Here is a 26,891-nt window from a genome sequence, read left to right on the forward strand (position 1 = left end):
TTGTGATTCCAAGCTTTCAAAAGCAGAAAGCTATGGGGGCAGTGAAGCAAGCTGCTACTAGGCTTCTACCAGCTTCAACACAAGAGCCTACAGAGGCATGTGCTCAAGGAGCTAACCTGATTAAGAACTTTGAGATCCCAATACCTTTCTGGATGCAGGAGCAAATGCATGGCCCACAGCTTCAAACAATAATATCATCAGCTCAGAAGACTTCTTCAGCACCTGAACACATGGTGAGATTCCAAGAACCTGTCCATGAGACTATCAAAGAAACACCAGAGCCTCCATATAATGGAGATAGCAACAATGACTTTATCAAGGGCCAAATCCACAATAAGATGTTCAGAGATGTGTTGGAAGAACCAGGACAGAGCACCAAATCCACACCTACATATGAACCAGAACCTACAGCTTCAATAGAGCCAAACCCTCAGCCCGCAAGACACATATCAAGCTGTACAACTAAAGGCAAATCATGAAGGCTATATGGAGATTACACTTCCTATCTTACAGCCAACCTGCTAGCTTACAAAGTTAAGGTTTCACACAACTACAAAGAAGCTATAACTAGTGAATACACCAGTGAATGGAAGAGTGCTATGGAAAAACAAATTAAGAAGCTAGAAGCTGCCAATACTTGGGAGCTAGTTGAGATGAATTCAATAGATTCTACAGCTAAAATCCTACCTGGCAAATGGGTTTTTGACTTGAAAGTGAATGCTGATGGCTACATTATCTCCTTCCATGCTAGATAAGTCATATGCGGTAATTTCCAACACTCTGGCCTCAATTTTGACAAGACTGCTGCATCTGTAGTCACTGAATCAGCTATCAAGCTCACACTTATAAAAATAGTGGTTAAGGATATGCACTGTGAACAAGTTGATATAGTTACAGTCTACTTGCATGCCATACTTAAGCACCATAAGATCTACATGAGTCTTCCAACTGAAACAGAAAGAAAAGACTTTATCTGCAGACTCCAGCAAGCTCTGTACAGACTGAAGCAAGCAGAACATCTTTAGCAGGAGACCTTCACAAAAGCTCTCATAGAGATTGGTTTAAAGCCACTAAAGAATACAGATTCATGTATATTTATAGACAAAGAGTCTGGCCTGCTACTAATAATCTACATTGATGATGCCCTTATTGCTGCTTCTACAAAAGAAACCATTACTGATTTCAAAAACAAGCTGTCCAATTACTTCCCTATAAAATCTCTAGGTGAACTTTTGGGATTTCTAGGTTGCAAAATTGAACAAGATCATACAAAGCAAATAATCTATCTCTCTCAAGAATCATATGTTCAAAAGGTTCTTGCCAAATTCTACATGAGTGGCTTAATAATCCAGACCACCCCAATGGCAGAAGGAGTACAGCTTACACAGGAGCCTGAGCCTAGTTCAGTAGTTGCTGAAAGCATTGTGAACTGGCTGCAACAGCTTCTTGGAGCTCTCAATTGGTTCTTGATAAAGAGCTACCCTGATATTACATTGGCTGTCAACAAACTCCAACAATTCACTACAAAGCCAACACTAGAGTACCTAGGATATAGCAAACAAATACTGTGTTATTTGAAAGAATCTCCCATGCTAGACCTAACCCTTGGAGGCACCCTGAAGCCTGGAATCCCAGAATTACAAGTCTATATGGATGCTAGTCACCAAGACTGCAAGGAAGGACACTCAACAGAAGCATATGTAGTATTTTATATGGGAACTCCCATTGTATGAAGCTCAAAATGCCAAAAGATTGTTGCACTGTCAAGTACAGTAGCAGAATTTTGTGCTCTTGATTCTGCTGTGAAGGAAGCACTCTGGATTCAGAAGCTCTTACAAGATCTCAACCTTCCAGCAAAAGCTCTGATTCCTATATATACAGATAGTGTGAATGCTATAGCACTAGCTCACAAGCCAACATACACACTGGCCACCAGGTGAATGGATACACATTGGTTCTTCATGAAGGAGCTTCTCAAAGAGGAAAGAGTGAAGCTCTACCATATACCAGGAACAGAGAATCCAGCAGACAGCTTGATGAAGTCACTTGAAAAACAAAAATTTAAAGAATTCTTACAGATGTTGAATCTCAACAACATGGATTCTACATTCACACTTGCTTGATTAGGATAACACAAACACCAGCAGAAGTGGCATAACCTACAACAACATTACACCAGCAACAGATTTGGAGCTCAACCTCCAATTTAGACTTCTGCTTACCATTTACTAAGAAATATTCCACTCATTTGGTTATTGAATCAGCTTGGATCCTGAATTTGTTGGATTTATATATTTAGAAATTTGTCTTCTCCCAGTACTTGCTGGAGTCTAGGGGGCAGTGTTGAGACACTAGTCTCTATGTAGTTAGTCTCCAGCTTAGTGGCTCAGATCTTCTTTGATCCAATGCAGAGTTTTTCATCTTGCTTCTCATCCCACAATCCTTTGGGATGAGAGGAGGGGGAGCACACACATCTATTGAGTTCACATTCTGTGGTTCCTATAGCTTCTGCATATGGTTAGTAGCCTTGTAGGTCCTTCCGAGACTCCATCAATCTAATTCTTAGTCTTTCAACAGTGCTGACACAGCCCCACATGATGAGAATTCATGTGTTTAACAAAGACAGGGCTCCAACACCAAGGGCAAATTTGAATAGACTGAATTGAGCTGTACTATTATCAGCATGATTTAATTGAGGAATTGCCCTGATTGCATTCTTTATTACCAGGCACAGTTCAGATATCATGTTGATAACATGATTGGATATGAGAGTGGTGCAATACTGCCCACTTTGTGCTCTGCTTATTGTGTATCAGATGTAGCCAAATAGGTAGTGGTCCACAGCAAATTTCAGAAAGTTACTTTACATGATATCTGGATTCCTATTTCTTGACACTTTGTGGTGCTCCAGATTCAACTTTAGGGACTTGACTAGTTTATCCTGCTCTTCTACCATAATAAGCAAACTGGCATTATGTTGCTTGAGCATATCCATCAGTTCATTTAGTCTTTCCAAGCTGGCTTTAGTATAATGGTGTATTGAAAGAGCAATCTATCTAAAGTCTCTTGTATGCTGGAATGATCTTAATATCTTTCTTGCATCTAGAGTTCCAGTAGCTTCTGGTTAAAAGCTTTGACAGTGGATAAGATCTTCTATTGTTAGTCTGGTTAACCATCTATAATATTTTTCTTATTCTTGTCCTACTTACCTGTAAGAGCTGATTAGAATTTTCTGTCATGAGGCCCTTAATTTGCAAATTCAATAATAAAGCAGGTAGATGTGTCCTTTTATTTTGAAAGATTTGGGCTTGAAGTTTGCCAGAAATGTCATGAAGATACTAAAGAGCAATTTTTAGAGAGAATGCAGAAAGTGGTGTAATAAGTGTAATATAACTGACTAAATCCACAGTATATCCAGAAGATAAAAATAACTCTAAAATCACATGATAGAAGAGAGATGCAGCAGGAATATTATATGTGCAGGAGAGTGTTGTTCAAGATTACTATCAACTGAATAAAATAGATAGAAAATAGCTATAATAAATGAAAAACTCTTGCTATCTGTCTCTCTGAATCTTACTTTTTCTTGTATTTAACTGACACATCATGAATAGCATTCCTGATATGCTGGAGGAAAGGCTGCCGTTGCTTGATATAATTTGTCAAGTAGTTAATTTTTCTGAAAGGGTCAGTACCAAGCTGCTGATAACAAGAAGAAGAGAAGTATTCACTCATTCTTATTCTGAAGACTGAGTTCCAGTTTAACTACTTAGCTATTCATGATTAATATCCACTTGGCTTTCAGAGTCTGAATCTGTTCAGAAAGATCTTCAACTTTCTTGGCCACTTTTTCTAATAGTGCTTCAGAAAGATTCAAAATGGGGCCTGGAATCTCTATAAGTTTGTAGTGCTATCTGAGAATGGCTCTTGACTAAAATTGAAATCTGAATTAAGAAGAGCTGGATCCAGACAGGAAAATGGTAAGTCTTTCTTGAGAAGTTAGTTCAGTTTCTTTGCAAGTGCTTTGAGCTGCTTCTTGTCAGGTTGCCGGAGGTAGTCCATTACAGATGATATGGAGAGCATTTAGCTGTAATCAATGCAATAAAGAGGGACTTTTGCAAAGAAGAAGATGGTGTAATGCTATATTCAGAAGATTTGTGTACAAGTATATGATTAATTTATATGCTGTTTGATTATTTGGCTTTTAGCTCAAATATGCATTTCTCTTGTTTAATTGATTTCTTAAGATATTTATGATGATAAACTATAGACATTCTTTGAAAGTATCTTAGGGAAGAAGGCAAGGCAAAACAATCACTTGATATTAACAGCAAAAATGTCAAAGACATGATGGTGAAAGGCATATCAAAGCAGTCTAATAATTCTGACTGTGGCCTTTATCTTATGGCATATCTTGAGAAGTTCATTCAGAATTCACATAATTTTATTGCCAAACTCTGCAAGAGTAAAATGAATGAGAATGTAGACTGGTCAAGATTGAAATCTGACCTGTGGTATCAGTATCTTAGAAGCTACTTACTCACACTGATACTCATACTGTAAGACAATTAATGATTGATAAGAAGCTGCTGGGTATTCTCCTAGTAGATGAACTAGCTATTGAGAACTAGAAGTTACAGCATCTAGATAGTGACATGATGGAACTCAAGACTTGATCATTCAGAATTGTCTGTTGTTTGTGATACTGAGCTTTCTCTGATATGTGCAGATCAGCCTGGGCTACCTCAAGAGGCAGTTGCAGAATTTAATGCACAGAATGACAAGAATGAGAAGAAATGAAGGAAAAGCACCTCATTATCATGTTTATTCTGGCTTATCATGGTGTTTCTGATTGAAAAGCTGAGGGAGAATTTTGTTGGAACACTTCTCACAACCTACAATCTGTGCTTCAACATGGCTAGTATGTATTCTGCTATCTTGGCTTCCCATGCCACCTCTCATTTGATAGGGAGAAGATACAATCAAGATCAGCATTAATTAAAAGATTTTAGCAAACAGTCTCTGTACTCCAATGTGTGTGGGGAAAGGTGGAATATTTGTAGCACCACTTTAAAAATAAAGATTAACAGAAATATCAAAATATCTTCATCAAATCCTTCATATAAGTCTTGAAGCCTCTTACTATAAAATTTGAACTATCTAGTATTCTTTTTTATATACTAAACTTTCTGCAAGATATGTAGTTTCTAACATGATTTATTTGATTACTAGTATTGACTTAAAAAAAAATGGAGCAATCTGATCAGATTAAAGTTGCCTCTGTTACATCTTCAGGAGAAATAATTCCCATATCATCACTGGACCTTCAGGTCCAGCAGTGCAGCAGAACAACATTCAATCTTGAACAACTTTCAAGAGCTCTTAAATATTCAAAAAGCCTACCTCCATCAAGCAGGGACCAGATTCTCCATGAACAAGAACAACTCTATGTGAAAGCAAATTTTTGTGAAGCAATTCAACACATTTACTATAGACTCTTGGATGGATGCAAAAAGACAACTTATATTCTACAGAAATGCAAATACCAGAGACAACCTAAGCAGGCTATTTTTGCAAGAAAAATTCTTGAAAATCTTCTGTCTGATTCCACTCAACAAATTGAAATGCTAGAGCATAATACACTTGCTTTCCTCAGAACATCAGCCACAAATAATACAGTGGATGGTAGCCAAATTTAGAGATTTGAAAAAGCTCTTCTTCACTTCAGTAGTCTATTCTCTGCAGTAACTCCAAAGATGTCTGGTTATTTCTGCTTTAATGAACTTTCCAGACTGTCCATAATCTCTATAGTTTCTTTTTACAATAAAGTACAAATAGCTATCAATAGAATTACATCATGCTCATATTTACTTTGAGAAATCAGCCAAAGGTAGAAATGCACAAATAAAGAAGTAGGAATACAGAAATACCTTTTTATAATCTTAATCTCAATTTGGAAGCTTATTTAATTTGGAGTTTATTTAATTATTTATAGATTTCTGTGGAAAATGCCAGTATTTAATTTCCATTCATATAAACGTATTGCACCATGTTCCTCTCAAATTGACTGGATGCTCTGGATTAACTACTACCTCAATGTCTGTGATAATCCATGCAGCATAGCAACCAAAAAAACAAACTTGCTGTTTAATGTAATCCTCAAGATTATTACATAAAACTACCAGTATTGTCTTTGAATAATACAGTAGCAAGTCACCACCTACCAGAGTTGAGGCACCAGGTTGAACTAGCAGTACTGTGATAGCTGGAGATCCAGATGGCACCACAACCACCATTCATTTCCTTACTACCTGTCTATAGTGGGCATTAATGAACTAGATACCACAGAAAACAAGAGTGTAGATAAATTCATGCTGAGATTCAAAGAGAAGATGAAGCTTGAAGGTACCTGAAATATTGAGAGAGTGAATAAGGACTGGAAATAAGATGATAATTGGAACTCACAATCATTCTCTCAGCAGTTTACTAACTTAAAGTGAAAGGAACAATCAAATCTTGAGAAAGGCAAACTCACAAAATCCAGAGCCAAGATATCATTTTCAAATCAGCTTATGTTCAAACATCTGACCCCAATGCTCTGCAGTATGACCATGAGCACTGCCAGATGGCAGGTTTCCTGGATTTTCCCATCACTTGGAGGATAATATACAACTGAAGTTTGCTCTCAAAACCCTGAAATATGTTTTGGCCAACCTTTCTAATTGTCTCTTTTGCTTGAGTCAACTCCAGTTTACCTCTGATTATTCTCTCATTCACTTTCTGCAATATTCTTCCAAAGGTTAAATTTCTTTTAAGCAATTATTGTCAGACATAAAGATGTGATTTAGTCTGATTCAATGCCATCACTATCTTATTTTTCTCTATTCAAGGTTGTTTGTAAGACAGATTCCAAATTTTTGAAGCTGCTGTTACATGCCAGAATAGCATAAAAAGTCTTCCAAATTCTCTGGCATAATCATTCAAATGCCTGTTTGAAGTGGCTGCTGAGATATCTGGTGAAAAGCATATCAAGATGGGAGGTTGCTATCTTTGATTTATTCAGAATTTTTCAATAGAGATTGCAGGTTTGAGTTGATGGAATCTGAATTCTGAGCATACCATCTTTAGCTTCAGCTTAGTATGGGATGTTTGATTTTGAGACCTACTGATATGTTTAGAGACCATCTTACAACATTATAATTGGTGGAATGATAGAGGGAAAAGAACAATAAGGGCACTCTATATCTAGGTTAGCAAAGTCAGTACTAAAGGGGTACAGGAAAAGTCAAAGAGCAGGCAGCTAAAGCTTCAGTGCTTGATTTTCAATTTGACATTTCATCAGATCTGAAGATTTATCAGCCTGATACAAAGAAATTTGCCTACTAGTATTTATATCCACACTTTTGCCAGTTTTCAGATGCTAGCCATATTAGCAATATTGAACTCTTATAATAATAAACATGCAGACAGTTACACTTTTTCTGGCTTCTGCTTTTTCTCTTGCAAGCCAACCAGATGGAAGCATGTCACTGAGCTTCTCCCAAGCAACATTAGAGCACCCCTCTGACTCTATAGCAGGTATAAAGACACTATATACACATCCATTCTCACTATATATGCCTTTGGATGCAACCTACATCACTGTAGTAGAGAGCAACAGGGCATTAATATTTCTGCCAACAGCTACAGGCATAATTCAACCAACCATTCCTGCTTTACTCCAGCTATCTTCTGGTCTCTCAACAATATCATCAGGAGTGTTCTATACAGAAATATCCAGGCCATCTCAAAGAACTTTACAAAGCTCTGACAGCAGTTATGCAACCCATATTCCTATTTCTCCAACAGCAACACTCTTTGTCCCCATTGAAAATGGTGCTGGATGCCTGTCATTAGTTGCTTTCCCTGCTGTGTATGCTTGCTTATTGGTTGCTTTTTGAATTATGACATGTTAAACTTAGCTTAGTATGAGGCAATTTTGATCTTTTTCCAACTCTTCTCTCAGTCTTAGGGTAGCTGTTTTACCAATAAAACATGATGTCACTAGTGTGTGTTAAGGTAGATAAGTGATTTTAACCACAGCACAGCAGGCAGCAGTTCTGTTAACCTTAATAACCTTATTTAAACAACCAGCTTTCCACTAGGCACTTACATACATTTCAGGTTGTCCATACATTTCCAATTGCACATGAAGAAGCAATAGCTGACCAATACAAACATCATCCAGATAAAAATCACATGTCCACCCACCAGTAGAAAAATATGTTAAGCCTTATTACCTGTCTTCTTACTGTCATCCTGAGTAGAAAATGAACACCACCAGTAGATTTCAATTTCAGCTTCCAGCATTATGATTGTTGTATTCACTACATTTTATAATTCAACAGTATCAGATAACTTGCTTACAAGCTCTTCTCTAAGCACAAGCAACTTAATGTACATCTTTCAGAGCTATCCATACTTCTCTACAAGATGCCTATACTACTCTGCCAGCTGCCTGTATTGCTCTACCAGCTGCTTGTACTTAGTCTCTATCTAATTATAACATTCCAGAAATTTATTTTAGGTAAGTTATGCTTTTTGATTTGCTTCACCCACTTTGGCTAGCATTCTCTGCAGGTCAGCAATATAGTGAGCATCTCAAGACTCTTGCATAAACATTCTCCAGAGAAAGTGAATATCAAGTATAATCTGCTACATGCCAGCCTATAATTCAGTTAAAAAGTCTTATTTATTTGACATTCCAGTGGTTCCTACCTGCTGGTGTGGAGAAATGGTTTGGTTGGTATTTATATCTTAAAGAATGCTTATTCCAGCAGCTGAACTGGAATAAATTTAGGACTGCTAATTATATACAGCACTAAGCACCAAATAAACATACTCCAACATTTCTATCAAGTACTTGTCCCTCTCTCCACATTCATCTATCCAGTTCTCTTGTCAACATTTATCTGTTTGTATTTCCATTTAATTGGTGTGATGATTAAGATTAGAGCTGGGCATCAAGATATCCAGGCCACTGACAGTAGATTGTTTCTATTTGAGAGTCTGCAAGAGAAGCTTGTATGAAGAACTTTATTTAGTACTTATATTAAGTGGCTTGGAGCTCAATGCTCAGTCTTACAGCCTGATGTATCATCTCTACACCACCTGATGTGCTTCTACTGTAATTTGATAGCTTTTTCTGTCCATTGTTAATCAGCATCAACAGCTTCATTGAACAAGTTCACTATTGCTAGCCAGCTGTGTCTCTGGTTTCTCAACTTAATAATATAGTTTTTCTCCCAGGTGTAATATGATTTGCTATGACCCTATATTCAAACAATATAGATTTCATACCTCTTGACTGTGACAACTTTGCTGAGGTAGATAAGGACCACATGATAGATACTCAGGACAGCCATCCTCTGAAACAACAAGATCTTCATGACAACAACTTGCATCACATTGTGGAGGAGATTAAATTTGTTGATTCTTTTCTTAAAGAAGTTCATGCTGAGATTCATGGATGAGGTTAGATTCAGGTTGAAGGGAACTGAAAGGGGTCTGTTTGGCTATGCAAGTGATTATCTCTTGCATCCACTAGTCAACATCCAATTCCATCCTTAGCATTCATACAAGTCTAAAATCTATACAAATCTAGATGTAGAAATGCCTAGACCAAGAGACAGTGGATTTCATTCTTCCTAGAACATATAGAGGTAGGCACACAGGAATCTGTCAGTGCTGCCTCTGGAGGACATTCATTGAAGCTATCTCTTTTAACACAAGAAAACCAAGAACCACCATATCCATAAAAGTAGATGTATCTGAGAAAGGACAGGTTCAGTTTTAGATCTCTAGTTTGTACTAAAACCCATTGCTCCAGCTCCCTCTGCCTTTTCTCTTCTTTCTGCCTGGTGCTGCTTCACCTATCTTGCATAAATATTTAGTCTCAGTATGAGTCCCATCTCCCCAAAACTGCTGTGCAGAACTGATGATCAATGCTATATAGGAGAACACATCATGAAACCAAGTTACAGCAAGATGGACATCACATCACTCTTACAGCTAGATGATAGGACTTAAAACCACACTGGTATTTTGGTATCAAGCTGCAAACCATTGGTGAAGTTGGCAGATGCCTCTCCACTAGTAGGCAATCAGCCATCTGTCATGCCCGTGCCTGGGATGATGGCTCTTGGAAACCACACCCGCAAATACTGGTCCACAGACAAAGATCAGGAGCTACTCCAACTTCAAGGGAGCAGCAAGAAATGGGATAATCTTAGCATACCAGGCTGAAGTTCCACCAGCTGCTACCAGCACTATTGTTATCTTATACAGGCTGGAAATACTACTCTAAAATGTGATGCCCTGGGATGTCCATGGGCTGGGTATCTTCCCAGTGACAAAAGATAAGCACACACTCAGGCTTATTGGGCAATCAAGACTCATGAAATAGTAGAAAACATATGAAGAAACATGACAAGAAATACAGTTATGACATATGCAACTGCAATAGACACTTTCCAACTCAAAGCAAACTTAAAAGGCATCAGAAATCTGTTCATGGGGTGTTGGACAGCAGTCTAGTTTATAGATGTGCGGCACAATATTGCAATTCAGGAAAGATATGGCTGTGAAAGGACAATTTCAAGGAGCATATTCAGAGGCAGCACCAAGATTGTGACTCAGAGTCACTTTTGCAGAAGTCAGATTTCTACTTTATCAAGCCTCAACATCTAGATAGTTCTGATATCAGTCTAGATCACAAACAATGAAGACAATAGGAACAATGAAGAGCTGATAGAAAAAGATGGAAGTCAGAGTCATGTCTACCAATAAAAGGTCATGTATGATATGCATATTGGACTACATCCACCAAGGCAAGAAAACAATAAACACAGATACAACCTGAGTAAGGCCACTCACACACAGCATCAGATCCAGCAGGAGGGCTATCCAGCCCAACATCTCTTCAGGGGAGGAGGGGAAGTGGCTTCAGGGCCAATCCTATGGTGATCTACAGCTTTGGTGGTGTGTGATTGGCATGGGCTTCATCCACACTGAAGAAAGTCAAAGTATAATACTCTACATCCCCAACACTGCTCATCATTATTCAGAGATAACCATGCACTGTGAGCTCGCACAGCACCCAATCAGGTGGCAGTGGGGACACACATTCAGTTCCAGCATCTCCAGTACTCCCCACCACTGGCACCAATGGCCCGCGCCATCAGTGCTGACAGTGCTGGGACCAGTGACAACAAAGCCACCAACCTCCTGGGGGGGTGTGGGAGTCAATCACCCATCTGGCTGCCCAGATCATTATCCACAAAGGTCAAGGTCAGAATAACATATCCAGGCTTGATTTAGGGTCTGTGACTCTTCTATCATATCTAGTGTGGAAGTGGCTGTAATTTCAGGCCCAGACACTCCAAACATATCCAGCAACATATCTGCATTCATGGTGTCCTCCTCATCAGAGTCACCAGTCAAATCCACCACATTTATGTTGTTGATATCAAAAGGCTTCATTGTTCTGGCACTGGGAGAAATCATAGCAAAATTGCTGGTGGATGGCTGGAAAGGTTGTAGAGACCACTGGTTGCAATCACTGGTAAGTTGGAAGACAGACAATAAGATGGTGGATATTTCAAAGAGAAGGCCAGCTTGAGAGGCACAGAAACATCACTTTCTTAAATATTCTTGATCTCTCTCATCTTTCTGCTTTCTCCTCTCTCTTCTTCTTCTCTCTCCCAACTGTACCACTGTAGGAGATTCACCAATTGTATAGCATGGCTGCTAGCTCAGAACTCTCACCCCACTTTCCTGAGCCCTTTTCATTCTATCTTGATTCTCATCTTCTGTGATCTGTCCCCTTAAAGTCATTGAAAGCCATGGAAAGTCAAAAAGTCAAAAAGTTAGTCAGTCCAGTCCATGCATATCAGAGCACATGAGAGAATTTTCCCCTGAACAGACATGCACAATGCAGTCAAAAACACTGTTCCAGCTGATCACCCTTCCAGCACCAGCTATAATTGAAACCACCAGAGATCACCACTGTAGTGGGGATTCCGGTACCATATTAGGACAAAGGTTGTTCCAGTCCGAGGCGCAAAACCCCCTCAGCTACTATCTCTGAGCTATATAAACCACCCATAGCCCCTGTATCTCGCTCAATACCTTCGCGCACCTTTGTACTTTTCTACACACTCATTCTTTATTGCTAGTTTGGTTATTAGTTAGAGAATATGAAGATCTCTTGTTCATGAAGCTTGCCACTGTTCCTCATTAGAGCTGCCTGTGTTAGTACAGGCTCTTTAGTACTATTATTCCTTATGAGCTTAGGCGTCCGTTAAGGCATGCTTCTCTGTTCTTACTACTCGGCCATTACCATCCTTACTATGTTGTGATTTTTCATCCTTCTTGCGCTCTCACCATCTCAACCAACTCGCCTACTTTGACAAGGCATCCCATCGTACCCCGCTTCACCACACAACACCTCCAACTAAGACATGTATGCCTGTCTTCCCTGCAAGACAATACAGCAGCTGAAGAGGCAGCTGAATCAAATGATTTCACACACAGGTTCTGAGAAAAGCAAGAAGAAGAAGGGCTGGCTGGCTCTGTCTATTATGAAAAAGTTCACACAACTGCTTGTTCTGCAAGCCTCTGCCAGATCAGTCAGCAGATAACAAAAGTAAAGAATACCACTCCCACACAAGTACAGAAAGAATCAGACAATCCAGAGAACAGAAGAGAACAAGCTGGCTAGACAGTGGATCAGAGAGCCAGAAAGCTGGGAAGCCAGGAAGTATACAATCAAGATAAGCAGAGCACCAGACAAGAAGAGTGGCATGCAACTGGAGTAAAGATTATGCAAGCACAGAGAGAGGAAGAGCAAGAGAAAAAGAGAGTGAGAGAGAGAGAGAAAACAAAAGAAGACAGTTCTTTCAGACAGCAGAAGATCAGTCAGACTTTATATCTACAGGCATGCACCACATCAAGAGCAATCAGGCCTGGTCAGAAATGTGCAGGTTCTCACACAGGTGACTACTGAGATCTGAAAAGATATTACTCTGTGTTTGCAAACAGAGAAAGCCATTTTACTATTTCCCCATCACAAAATAGCCAAGTGTTGAATTATCATATTTACAATCAGATTCTGTAGGCCATGATCATGTTCTGAAGTTGATTTGTAAATTTCAAAAGAGTGGTGGTAAAAGTATCACCATCTACCTCCAGAGTCCACCTACAGATCATTCTTGGGGACAGGATATCTTGACCATCTCTTGATTTTCATTTGCATCCTGCCAGATTCCTCTTTCTGGATAATCATGGCATTGAATGTGTGATGATAAGAAAAAGTTTTTCTCTTCACTCTGGCAAAAGCAGGCTGTCTGCTATCTGGAACTTTATTTTATGCAGTAAGTTTTTTAACTCAGCACATAAGAGAGAGATTGACCCTAATACATGGGGTTCTGAAGGCCAGGTTTTCCAAAAGTCAATATTCTGGCAAGTTCAATCTATAGGGCTCTCATTCCATATTTCATATCCTGGTGGTATGCACCACATTGGTCTTGATGGATATCTGGATGTCTTTGACTATATATAGAAAAATCTTACATGCTCATCTATTTGAAAACTGTTCTCCAAGTATAGGTTTCTTCAAGTATTGTCAAGATCAGGTATTGTCAACAGATTTACACAATGTGATCAAGACTAGCACAAGACAGCATAGCTACTACCTGCAGATTATCTCTGCTGCCTATAACTGAATATAAGTATAAGGAGCTGATTTTCATCACTTTTTTAGATAGAAAATCAAGAGTCTTAAACTTATCAAATCAACAGGTCTTTATAGTGTGACAGTTAATAAGTCTGATTTGCCATTAAATGCAGTTTTATTCCATTGCACTGCATACCATTGTGATCAGAAGATTAATCAGACAGATATCTGTATTTTTGATATTATACACCAACTTCCACTGCTGTTATCACTAATAATGAATTCAATGGATTTGGAAGCCTCTTTCTGACCAGCCTCTAAGAAGCTGCATTCAATGTTAAATTTACTAATAGCTAGAACAAACAGATTATCTGATGGTACTACAGTATTATGTGCAAAATCTCCAATTCAAAAGTCTTATGTATTGACCAGCTCAAACTATCTTCTAGCTTTCCCTCTCTATCAGATGGCCTGCAAACAGAAAAACAGAAGATACTATATCAGTGAGAAAACTAGTGAAAATAACCAACTCATTGCTCTTTCTTGACTGAGAAGAAGTTCATAAAGCTCCATTCCAGTCTTGAGTGAGATGCTGTTTCAACAGTAACTGAACTATGTCTTGAAGAAGAAGTCTTGCTATTGGCAACTTGCTGCTGATTATTTCTGGCTGACTAATATTAGTCTGAACTTGAGCTTGCTAGATCTTTCTTGACTAACTCAACTGAGCTCTCTTCCCCCAGTAAAAAAATGTTCTCTACTAACTGAAACTGTTCATGTGGCTTTGAATCTTTCTTCTAACTGGACTTTGATCTAATTATTATGACTTGCTGTAAGCTTGACTGTCTTCTGTTGAGAAATTTGCTGGTCTTTCTGCTAGAATGTTGTGTAACTGCCAATTTCTGAGGATGAAATGGGTCAAATTTAAGATGTTGTTGTGATGATATAGTATTGACATGATTTTGTGGGCAGAAAGAGTTGAAAGAGCTTTCTAGATTTTCATTAGCAGTCTCATTAATCTTGAGTGCCTTGAGAAATCTTTGCTTCTGTCTCAGGTATTGCTTCTGAATCAGTTGATTGATGGTTACTGGACTCTGATAAAATAGTATGTATAGTTTTGCTAATGACTCATAACTGACTTGACTGTTAAGATACTTTATTTTTATACAGTATCTTTCTTCATTAATGTCTTTAGTCACAAGTTGAATTCTGTTAAGTGATGCCTGATTTGTGAGCCAGGTTTTTCTTTCTGATGTCAGTCTGTCATGATATCTCATTTAGGGGAGATGATATCTGTTGAAAGAATGCTGTTAGCTTGACTTTAATAGTGCTATTTTTATTCTCTGGTGTTCATAAATGATGAATACCTGACACTCAGCTGTAGAAGATTGAACCCATGCAATAATATTGTAATGAAGCTGTAGATATCTACTATTAACTCTGAGATTAATAGTGTAGATATTCTGAGAAGCTTCATGAGCTTTCTTGAAACTATTTGTTGAGAAGAAGTATCTTGAATTATCAGACATTATGAGATCAGTAGTCTTCTGAAAATAATTAATGCAGTAATTCTATTGTTCTGGAGCTCCAAGCTGTTCAAGAATAATATTATGAGCTAGTATATTCTTCTGGAGGCTGTGTCATGCTGCAATGCTCTTGATATCATATTTTATTCTGTTGGAGTGATCTCTGATTTTAAGAATTAGATCAGCAACTGTATTAGTTATATCTGGATGCTCATCTGACTTCCAGATGAAAAGTGCCTGCATTACTTGTGAACTCTCCCAAGACCTCAATTTATAGATTTTTTTGATGATCTTTATGGGGTCCATGATCTCTTTTTCTGTGAAGGTTATTCCACTTGAGAGCTGCTCAAGATTAGAATATTCAATAACTTCTTTTTTGAGAGAATGTTTCCTCTTATTCTATTGGAGTGTACTGGAGCTTTCCCCTGCATGTATCTGGTTATCTTGCTAGGGTGTAGTAGGTGATGCCTGATCTAAATCAGAATAGTCAAAAACTCTTTCTTTAAGAGAATGTTCTCTCTTATTCTTCTGAAGTGTGCTGGAGGTTTCTTCTGTGTGCACTTGGTCATCTTGCTAGAGTATACTAGATGATGTGTAAACTGTATTGGAAGATTCAGTATTTCCTTCTCTGATAGAATGTTTCTTGATAGATGATGCTGGAACACCAGAGAATGCTTTCTGTGGTTTGGCAGCTAGAGTAGCAGTTTGGGTTGAAATCTCCCCAATTGGCTTCTTTTCTGAGATTACTGCTGTCTTGATTAGATGGTGCTGCTGAAAATCAGTCCCACCTCTGTTGGTAATATATGAGGATGTGAATTTCTTCTTCTGAGATGAGTGCCTTGGCCCTTCATGTGGCACTTCACCTGGCAATAAGAGTATCTTTATTTTTTTCATGTTTATGTTGGTTATTTCCATGAGGAATAGGAGAGGTTTTATATTGCTCTAACTATAATGCAGATATGTGGAAATGCAGAAATGCAAAAATGAAGAAATGCAGTAGGGCTTCTCCCCCTCCCCTCACCACTTCTGGAGGCTTTTTTTCCCCCTCTCTGGGCTTTTTTCCCCCCTCAGACTTTTTATTCCCCCCAGGCTTTTCCCCCCCTCAGGCTTTTTATTCCCCTCAGGCTTTTTATCCCCTCCAGGCTTTTTCCCCCCTCAGGCTTTTTATTCCCCCCAGGCTTTTTATTTCCCCCAGGCTTTTTATTTTTTCCCCCTCAGGCTTTTTATTCCCCCCGGGCTTTTAACCCTTTATTTATTTATTTATAGCCTGCCTGCATTCAGTATTGTTCTTCTGCATTCACATTCATAGGTAGGGGTGCAGGTACACACAGAGGCCAATCTTGCTGGTGTGTAGCTGTGTGATTACAGAGCTAATTGCTCTGTGTGTTCCTACTTTTTCAGTTTACTATTTCTCAGGCTTCTCCACCACTTATCCATCTAGAGCTTTTATTATAGTATTCACTCTTGTTTACTTGGGAACTTTTCTGGAGTTTTGGAGACTGCTTAAATTAAATTATGAAATTTCTTTCTCAAGGTATATAGTCTATTTATTGAAAAAATAGCTCTACCTGCTCCCTAAAAATATAGAACTGATATTCTTAAGAAAGTCAACTAATCTGTATATGCTTTCTCATTGTTTTTGGCAATGTATTTGATTTCTGCTTGAGACAAATTTTATAGAGGCACTGGTTACATATGCTGCACTTGAGAGTACTAGAAGTGCTGTAAGTGCTAAAGTGAGCATCAAGATCTTGTTGCTGGACAAATCACTTCATGTTCTGAGAAAACCCACTCAGATTATGATATGTATTTTTGGCTGTTTGTAGTGATAAGCTGATTATTTTACTTGAATGTTGAACATAAAAACTGATACTTTTACAATAATAATAGCAGGTCTTGCAGATATTACTGTCCAAACCACACTTAGTCAATATCTTACAGGCTGTAATAAACTTGATATTCAAGAGATTTAGCTTGCTAAGAGTCTTGATAAATGTATGACAGTCTGTTTAACATCTGATGAAGTCATGGCAGTAATACTGTTCTTTCTTGAACTGTAGGTGCACATCAAGCACAAAAAAGAGACTAGAGGCCAGTAACTTGATTGTTATCTCAACAAGCTCTTGCTTGGAATGAGGCTAAAGATGAACAGAGTAATGAAGAAAGAATAAGCTATGCCAGTCATTCAGTCTAGATAGTTCAGGAACAGAAGGATTAACTCAAAAGATGTTTGACTTAGTCTTTCTTAAAGCTTTGACTCCATCTAGATAACTCATGAAAAATCTCCAGAGCTGTATAATGAAGTTTTCTTGCAGGCCATATTGTTGGTTCTTCTTGTGTGGCATACCTGTTCTGAGGACAAGAATCATGTTGGTGCTAATATTGTCTGGCCATATTTCTGTTGTTTTCTGGTGTGCTATATCAGATGAGTTTGGAACTCAGAGTTCTTCATCAGTAAAGGTTTCTCTGGCAGTAAGTAGTGGCTTGAAATAACTAGTCAATTATTAGTCTAATAGCTTAATAAAAGAGCAGTCATTGTACACTGAAGCTGCAGATGTTGTGTATTTTCTTTATTAATGTAGAGTCAGTAGAAGTTGATCACATATAAGACAGATGAAAATTCATGCTTTCTATAGAAATGACTCATCATCAGTATGTTTTGCTTGGACCAATGTGTAGCCTGCATCAAACTTGAATTAGAAAGTCAAGTAGTAAACCATTATGGATTCAGATGCACCTTGACCTCTTTTATAGAAGGAGAAGCTGTTGTAGTTTGCCATTAATGCTGGAATGTTTCTGTTCTTCATTATTGATACAGCAACTTTAGTGCTTGAAACAGTATCATGTATGTGTCTAAAGAGCTGCCAAACTGTGCTGAATACTTGTTGCAAGCAATTCTTTAAGACTTTCTTATTATACATGGCATTGAATAAAAGCCATTGCATGATAGATCTTGTGTGGTGCCAGAGAGAACCATTGAACTGGTGAAAATATTGCTTGAGAAGATCTTCAAATACTGTAGAGCAGTACTTAATACTTCATTTTAATATAAATATCTCCAGAATAATCAGCCCTCCTATATCAAAATTAGTGAGAGGTTGTCAACTGTAGATGATAGTCAGAGAAGTATACCTGAGCTAGTCCTAACTGTCAAGTTAAACATCTTGTTCAAAAGACAGTCACCAAGAAGAGTCTGTAGGGACTTCAATATCTCTAATAATATAATGTCTCTGCAGCCTCCTCTGGCAATTGCAATTATTCTTACTCTGACTGTTTTTAGTTTAAGATTGATCAGATTTGGACTTAAGTCACTACAGAGCATGCAAGTTCTAATATCAAAATGGTCTTTGTGATCAACAACTAGATGGCTGAAGATCTGAACACAAACATTACAGGTTAAGTGTCCATATTGGAGTATACACTCTGATACTTGAAGGAGACAGATCAAGCAGGTCTGGTTTGATATAAAGAACTTCAGGTTTTTCTTGAGGGAGTCTAGATTATCAGTATGAATTTGTGCAGCAGATTACTTCCCAGTCTTTAGTTTGAAAAAGAACTTTTTCAGATGGTATTGAATATTATTACACTGGAAGCCTGTGTGATCTGTACTATTAGATAACTGAATGAATGTTTTTGTACATCTTGGCTGATAAAATGAATTAAAAATAACTTGGAGATCAAAGTCTATATTACAGGTTAGAGTGAACTAAGTTCTTGAAAAGTTATCTGAAATCATCTTACAATGTATCTTCTCTGAATATGCATCCATGAGTATACTTGAGGCAACAACAGAAGATATGGCATTATAAGATAGTCTGTTATCTATTGTGAGCTTTAAAAAAATAGAAAGATGGTCCACTTTATTCTGTTGAGTTTTAAGCTGTTTTCAAGCTGCTAATGCAAAATCAAATGGATCAATAGTACTGTTAGAAGTATATATTATTGCATCTTGAAATAATTCAGTTAGATGCAGTGCTGAAAATAAACAGTAGTATTGCTGATGTGTAATATATGTCAATGCAGCCTGGTAAGAAACCTTCTCTTTCAGCTAATGAACTGAGAATTGTTGGTTGATGTTGAAATGAACTACATTCAGAAAGAAGAAGAATGCATTAATACATGTGCTGTCTGGAAGAATGTCTGCTGTTGACCCACTTGTCTCAGAGATAATAATCATAATTATTGAATGAATGGCAGGTGGCAGGGTTAATGCACTGCCAATCTCAGCTCAAGATTTCACCTGGGTGATTGCTACATCTAGACTAGAGAAATCATTGACAAATATGCAGATCACATTACAGAAAAGAAAAAGCAGTCTTGCATGTATAATGTCAGATAAATTATGATTAATTACAGATCATAAGCAAGAATATAATTTACTCTCATGGCAGAAGTTCTGATTAGTTGTACAGCTTGTAGCAGAGAAAGAGTTACTCTCCACAAACATAAGAGAACTATTCTTGCTAGCAGTAGAATCATTCAACTGCAGTATAATTTTCTTTAAGAAGTTTTTTTGTTCCTGGTATTGCTGGAGAAATAGCTGTTGAATAGCAGCATCTTTTATATCTCTATTCAGAAAATGTATCAGCTGTAGATGTTGCTGTAATACCTGAGGCAGTTCCTTTACCAGATGACACATGCAGCCTATATTCTCTAAAACAGAGTAATTGTCTTGAACCATATGAATTCATTCTTAATGCTTGCAAGAAGACATAATGATAGTAGAGACTCTTTCTTAATAATTTACTTCAGCTCTGTCTATACATAATTAAGATAGATGTGTGTTGACACTTGCAGCCATGAACAAACATATATATATGTATGTATATATATATAAGATGTTTCTGCATTTCTGCAGATTTATTGATTGTTAGATACTGAAAATAATGATAGCTTATCACTGCTGTAAAGCTCCACTACTCACCATTGATCTGTTAGCCAGAGGACTTTCTTGACCACTAGCAGCTAATACTGACCATACAGTACCATCAGAGTTGCATTATTCAGAAGTATAAGCTTACATAGCTTCTTATCATGCAGAAGATCTCTCTGCTACAGACTAGAGAGTTCAAGACTACAGATCAATACAGCTCTATTTACCAGAGCAGGTATATAATTCTCAGAATGAAGCTGATAGCATTTGCTCTTGAAAACATTGGCAAGATGGAAAATGTGACAAGTATTGATTATTCACACACAAGATGTGTTTTCTTTAAACTCAAGACAGTTAATTCTAATTTTTGCTTTTCTCAAATAATGCTCTGCTCTATTCAGGAAATCCTATGTATCAACATTTATGTAATTCATAATATGCAAGAGACCATTAATTCAGATGCCTTGTCAAAGAGGAATATTATCTTTTTCTTATTGAAATCACTTGCAATAATTACTAGTAGTATGAAGGCTTGAGAGCAATCTTCTTGCAATTACAAGTGACAATGTATCAAACAATGGTATTATATAAGTACATCTTACACATCAGTTGAGGTCAGCATTGCAGCAGTTGAACAAGACAACTGATTGGAATGCAGAGAGTGGGACAATACTCTGTCTTGCTTATGTGATTTAACTTGTGATTCAAGAGCTGGTTTGCAATCTCAAGATTCAGCCAGACAATGATACTCTATTCACTATCTTTAATGAGAGCTTAATTACTGATGACCTAGCATCAACAGACACATTTGCAAATACTCTTAGAAAGATAATGAAATTTGATAACAGTCTTGATATACTTGAGTTGATTTACTAATCTTTGCTTGACAATAGATTTGTCTTGTTGCTAATGCAATCAATACCTCCCCCCAACTTGCTGCATGTTTCTGAGAATATCAACAAGAGAACCAGCACAAGATGATTCAAGATGTTCACACAAGATGGAATTCCATCTATAAGATGTATGTTTGTGCCTTGTTGCTTCAATAAGCTGTAAACTTATGAATCTAGAACTCATCATCAAAATACTAAAGGCTTTACTTATTGGACCATGACTGGAAGCAGCTAGAGTATATGGTTGAACTGTTGCAGCCATTCAGTTAATTTATCAAGATACTGTTCAAAACAACAGATCTAACAATTCATCTGGTATGAGCAATGTACAATCATCTTTTCCAGCATTTAGAAAGAGAGAAGGACAAGATCCAACAGTTGACAACAAGAGAGAATATTCAAGAAGCTATCAAAGCTGCCAACTTGAAATTTCAGAAATACTATAGTGATACTGAGCATATAAAGAGTGAGCTGCTAGCTGTAGCTACTGCTCTCCATTCATCATACTGCATGAGAGCATATGATTCAGAGAATTGGATCAGTGATGAGCATGAAACATACTAATAATATATTTTGAGATTTTACAAAAAGCATTATGAGAAATATGAACAGTCAAGAGAAGTAATACTTGATGTGAATAATGTATGTTTGTTATAAGTATTATTCTGATTTCTTCTCTGCTAACTTCTCTAGAATATTGAGCAAATGATTTTTGAGAGACTCCATTAAAGACAAGCAAATTTCCAAAATGAAATGAAGTAATATTTAAATGACAAGAATTTGATATCATCTTGAGCTCTAATTCTAGAACAGTGAAGAATACTAGAGCCTGATTTTTCAACTGTTGCTTGAATAACAAGAGATATTCTGGCTATATCTTTGACAGAAGTTGAGGTAGAACAGGTTTTCAATATTACTTAGAATACATGTTATTATCAACAATCATGGCTTCATGCATCTACAATCAAGAAGATCATGCTGCTTAAACATGGAGATAAGATGCATATACTAGATGAAGCACTCATATTACATGAGAAGTTGGTCAAGAAAGTTATTCAAGATAATCAAGATCATCAAGATACTTCAGAGATTATACAGAAAGAGATTGCAAGCCTGCTAAATCCACTACTTAATTCAGATAAGAAACAGAAAATATGTCAACATTATCAATAGATAGACTCAAGTAGCTAATAGCTTGCAATATGATCCAATTATGTAAAGAGCATTATCAAATTTTGGTACTTTTCTGAAGTTGAATAAATTAATAAAATTATGTTAGAATTATTACCAAATTTCATTACTTTTTGACAACATAAATGAGACTGGAGTTTCCAGTCCCATTCTACACTTTACTGGTTCCATCCCATATACAATATTAAAATTCCAGTCCTATCCCATTTTGTCATGTCAGGTCTCGGGCCTGTCCTACTAGCTAGATTTTGATTCTGGTCCCAATCCCATCCCAATTCCAGTTCCCATGGAACTGTCCCAATATGCTGTTAAACAACCCAGTCCCATTCCATTAAGCTGAGCTTCAACCTGATCCTGTCCTCAGGACAGGAATTGGGATGGGAATCTGGGACCAGGATGGGAAATCCCGGAACTGGATACCACTCTAAGCCAGTGGGTGATATTGCAAAACAAGATGCTCAACAAGGAAGGAAGGGTGGCTGTGGCTCTATTATGAGCAGAATTTTGAGGAAGTTTAAGGTTATAATGTATTCAGAGGAGTCAAAGGACAAGAGAACACAGATTATTATCTCTCAGAAGAAAGCTGAAGATACCCAGTCAGTGCCAATAAAAATAGCAGTATTCCAGGAAGAGCTGGATCATCTCTGCTCAGCAATGGAAATCTCAAAGCTCCTGTCCGGAGAGGATGACATGCAAAACAACCACAACATTCCACAAACCCTGAGACTTGCACCATCAAGGAAGAGTGATTTGCAGAGAAAGTATTGCAACACACAGCAAGCAAAACTAAACTCAAGAGCAGTGAGAAAGCAACAGTGAGGCAAGAATCCAGAATGCAATTGATATCTTCAGCAAGAGAGACAATTTAGCCTCTCTATACTACTGTGGAATTCTGAGATCAGTGCACTCATAAATTTTAGGAACACAGCTGAACACCACATACTTTCCCTACCAGTCAAGCTTGTAGAGAAAACACCAAGGGATCTCCCCGCTCTAGAATTGGGTTAGTCAGTGATAGGGGCCCCATACATAGAGTGTTTGACACTCTATGTGTATGCCCTCATTCACCAGAGATCTCAAGAACATGCCAGATCTCTTCCACACCAGATCTGCAAAACTGATGGAAAATGCTGGACATACAGCCCTCCATGCCAGAAGTCAGTCAAGCTCTTGAAGTGATAACTTCAGCTTCTTCAGCTACACTTCTTCATTTAGAGGCATCTGTTAGGAAGGCAGTTGGGTCAGTTCACAGGAAGCTCACAGAAGATCATGCCCCAGCCACTGTCAAACTCCTTGATCATTCATTGAAGATCTTAGAAAAAATCAATGCTTTTCTCAGTCTTCCAGTGGAGGATTTACTTCAGAGAACATGGACAAACAAAGACCCCTATGTCACTGACCTGCATTTGGCATCAAAACACTCAACCAACTAGGAGAAATACCTATGTTTTCTTACTGAGTGGTCACTGGCTTTGGAGAAGGAGGCATGGGAGAAACAGACATGTGGCTCATCTCATGTGGATATTCTAACCAACAATTCCAATCCCAAGCCACCGCGCGAGAAGTTTGCTACTATTCATGAATTCCTCAAGTACAAAGGAATACCTGATGACAAGACCACGTACCTTGGAATCAAGCAGGGACAGAAATACCTTGTTGCTGAGAGGCAATATCCTGCTTATCATGAATCCATGATAGTGTTTTCATTTTTTGCAGAACTATTCAGAAACATCAGGTATCCTGCTCTTCAAAGTTGTTATGATCTACTCATCTGACAAGAGGAGTATACTTCTGTACAATTGGTTGCTGAAACTATATTTCCTCAAATGGACCAGGCCCAAGCAGTCTATGAAGGTATCACATCTGGACTGGTCAATCTATTGTCTCAATTCTAACAGATTCAGGAGCTTTGAATGAGATAATTAGACATATACAAGATGACCCACAAATCAGCACCATGTTTAGTCAACAAAATGTCAACTCAGTTGCACCACGCGAACAGGGATTCAGTGAATACTGTTCATTGTCTTGAATGCTGTTTCAATACTCTGGTGCTAATATGTGTATAGTCATTGGGGTGGTGGACAATGATGAAGGTTGGCCATTGCCTTTCCCATTTGACCTAGGCTTTACTAAAGCCAAGAACCATGAAGGGCATAGTGAATCATCCTCGGGTGTCAGGAGGATAGCTAACAGCAGTTTAGCAGTTAGAATGCTGAATCTCTTTCAGCATCCAGCTCCAGATCCAGAAAGCCTACACCCTCAGATCATGGCTGGTGAGAATGGACTGGACAGTATCAATTCCTGCAAACCACTGGCAGAGCATGGTGACATTTCCTTTGAAGTGTCCTTTAATGATGAATCATTGCCAAACCCAGTTGTGCATACTCTGAACATGGCTCACTACAATCTGGAGGGACTTAATATACTAGCTCATGTGGCCAAAACAGAACTATCTCACTGGATTATAGCTGACAAAAGATCATCTGAAGCAATGAACTGCAAGAGGGGTGAAGTCAATCATGTTCTGAGACTGACTAGTCTAGATGTTCAAGGTAAAACATCACCCAGAAAAGACATGCATTCACTAAAGATGACTAAGGATTCAATCATGTGAATTCAACTGCAATGGGAGATCATTCTCCTTTGCAGCATCAATTACTAGCCCAAGCTCAGTGGGTGTGCCTGAATACAAACACTCAACTCCAACCAACTCAGAAAGCAAGTCACCCTTCTGACCCAACAACATACAGAGCTGCAGGGCTAATAAATTTTATAGGTGATGGTTTCTCAATCAAGGGCACTTTTGCATCTGGCTTGGGTACCAAAAAATCAACAGTCACAGCTAGCATGGAAAGGACCCCTGGCTTTCAGGAAACCTCACTGCTAAACCCCTGGTATTTTTCTAGAAAGCAACACTGTGTGGAAATTGGTGATGGCAATGATGTATGGCCAAGAAGACAAATAACAGTCAGTGGTAACAGTTCCAATTCTACTCCTGGCCTTGCTGCCCAGACCACTGATTCAGGCTGTTCAGCCAGTGGCACCAGTACTGTGACCAACACCAGAGTTATAGAGGATGAAGGCAAAGAGTGAAGACCCCACCATATGTTGGATCCAGGCATACTGGACATACCAAGCATAGTCAGAATGCAGGAGTTAGAAGTGGGTGAAAGCAAGACTTCTCTTACCCAGGAGCAAGAAGTCTCACAGTTCTACAAAAACAGTAACTTGCAGGCCATATTAGCAAGAACCAACTTGCAATCTGACCTGACTTTGAGTATTAGTCTATTCAGTCAGATCAAGGCGGACCTCACATTACAACTAAGCTTGTTCAACAATCCTGGCGGAATCAGATCAGATCAAACCCTTAGCAGTGCACTATTTGCTGAGAGTCTTCTTGCTCTAGATAAGGGTTGATGCTCATGAGATAGCCAGTTTAACTTGCAGTTTTTTATTTCTTGTATATTGCCTTCATCATATAAACACCTCCTCCAGCCTTTGGAAATCTAATTACCAAGTCCCCATTCATTATCAGAACCTGGTTTAGACCAAGGTGCAACCCCTCCTCTGGAGCTTGCATAATCTCTTTGACATCCTGCATCTTGTGTGAATCTTTGATGTATCTTGGGAACCCAACATTCTTGGACAGTGCATGGTCCACTGGCCTTATCACCAAAACCTTCCCCAGTAGTATTCTCCAGAGCAGAAGATGAATATCATTCTCCACCATTGACAGTATTACTGTATCTTTCATCACTTCTTCATACAGACCACACAGATGGGAGATGAATGGATTGCTTGCTAACTATTAAGTATCAGTAAGATGTTGTGCTCTCGAACAATCAAACTTACATCAACTCTGTAATGAAATAGGGCTTTGCATTGCTTCCCAAATTTCCCTAGTGGAACCCAGCCTTCATTAGAAGATTTCTTTATAGACCCTTCTAGAGCATGTTTGTATTCTTCAAATGCGGAGCATATGAGAATGCTGTCAGCTGGAAGGCAAGAAATTATGCTAAGAGCAGGATCTTCAGGCATGGCATTTTGGCTGCAGGTGAACTGGACTACAGGCTTGCAAGTCTTGTCAAATTATCTGTGACACATGATGGAATAGTATCCTTACCTGCTAGGCCCAACCAAAAGACATTTATATTTACTGTAGAAGTGGTAGCTTTGGTGCGAATTTTTGGATCTCCAGAAGAGTGAAATGCCATCATTAAGAGAGGTAAAGCCAAACATTATTATGCCAAGACAATCATCTGACACAAAGGATTTTGCAGTGGGGCACATAGAATCCTCAAGAGAGCTCTGTTCAGTTCACTGGCCAAATTATTGATTTTCAATGAGGGTTGCAAGCAGAGTAATAGGACCAAACATTTGTGGTTTGGTGGGGCCAGAAACATTCAATGAGCATGACTTCATCACCAGAATCTTGTGGCATGTTGGCTCAAGTGATGTTGTGGTCAAACATTGGCCTTCAGTAATGAATGGTGCAGCACAAGACAATAGCAACAGGCCGTCCCATTAGCATATCTGCAGCCAGGGAGAGAACTTGACAATCTCTTCTTACAAAGCCATTTGTATGCTGATTGGCTGCATTCTGTTAACAAACATCAGTTAACCAAATTCTTTCTCTCTTGAGACTAGTGCTGCAAAGTGGAAAACATGCTACACCTGTCATGTGCTGCAAGAAT

At 38.3% G+C, this 26,891-nt stretch overlaps 6 protein-coding genes across 6 annotated transcripts; 4 read left to right on the forward strand and 2 right to left on the reverse strand.

Annotated features, from left to right (window-relative positions):
• Nucleotides 1-3,606: 3,606 nt before the first annotated feature.
• CIMG_13225 (uncharacterized protein) lies at nt 3,607-4,800 on the forward strand (the record flags this gene model as incomplete). The annotated part of the gene is made up of 6 exons (XM_001241203.2): nt 3,607-3,687; nt 3,860-3,900; nt 4,088-4,165; nt 4,293-4,482; nt 4,530-4,593; nt 4,730-4,800. The coding sequence occupies 6 exons, from the start codon at nt 3,607-3,609 to the stop codon at nt 4,798-4,800; spliced, it is 525 nt and encodes a 174-aa protein (XP_001241204.2).
• Nucleotides 4,801-5,249: 449 nt separating this feature from the next.
• On the forward strand, nt 5,250-5,699 carry CIMG_13226 (uncharacterized protein; the record flags this gene model as incomplete). The annotated part of the gene is made up of 1 exon (XM_001241202.2): nt 5,250-5,699. The coding sequence occupies one exon, from the start codon at nt 5,250-5,252 to the stop codon at nt 5,697-5,699; it is 450 nt and encodes a 149-aa protein (XP_001241203.2).
• Nucleotides 5,700-11,310: 5,611 nt separating this feature from the next.
• CIMG_13227 (uncharacterized protein) lies at nt 11,311-11,874 on the reverse strand (the record flags this gene model as incomplete). The annotated part of the gene is made up of 2 exons (XM_004444989.1): nt 11,311-11,565; nt 11,806-11,874. The coding sequence occupies 2 exons, from the start codon at nt 11,872-11,874 to the stop codon at nt 11,311-11,313; spliced, it is 324 nt and encodes a 107-aa protein (XP_004445046.1).
• A 10,716-nt stretch (nt 11,875-22,590) lies between these two features.
• CIMG_13228 (uncharacterized protein) lies at nt 22,591-23,368 on the forward strand (the record flags this gene model as incomplete). Its single annotated transcript, XM_004444990.1, has 2 exons — nt 22,591-23,009; nt 23,266-23,368. 2 exons carry the CDS (start codon nt 22,591-22,593, stop codon nt 23,366-23,368), a joined length of 522 nt encoding a protein of 173 aa, XP_004445047.1.
• A 652-nt stretch (nt 23,369-24,020) lies between these two features.
• Nucleotides 24,021-24,811, forward strand: CIMG_08365 (uncharacterized protein; the record flags this gene model as incomplete). The annotated part of the gene is made up of 3 exons (XM_012358518.1): nt 24,021-24,048; nt 24,099-24,203; nt 24,264-24,811. The coding sequence occupies 3 exons, from the start codon at nt 24,021-24,023 to the stop codon at nt 24,809-24,811; spliced, it is 681 nt and encodes a 226-aa protein (XP_012213941.1).
• Nucleotides 24,812-25,648: 837 nt separating this feature from the next.
• Nucleotides 25,649-26,235, reverse strand: CIMG_08364 (uncharacterized protein; the record flags this gene model as incomplete). The annotated part of the gene is made up of 2 exons (XM_001241200.2): nt 25,649-26,002; nt 26,050-26,235. The coding sequence occupies 2 exons, from the start codon at nt 26,233-26,235 to the stop codon at nt 25,649-25,651; spliced, it is 540 nt and encodes a 179-aa protein (XP_001241201.2).
• Nucleotides 26,236-26,891: the final 656 nt, after the last annotated feature.

Source organism: Coccidioides immitis (assembly GCF_000149335.2).
Source record: "Coccidioides immitis RS genomic scaffold supercont3.3, whole genome shotgun sequence".
NCBI classification, from domain to species: Eukaryota; Fungi; Ascomycota; class Eurotiomycetes; order Onygenales; family Onygenaceae; genus Coccidioides; species Coccidioides immitis.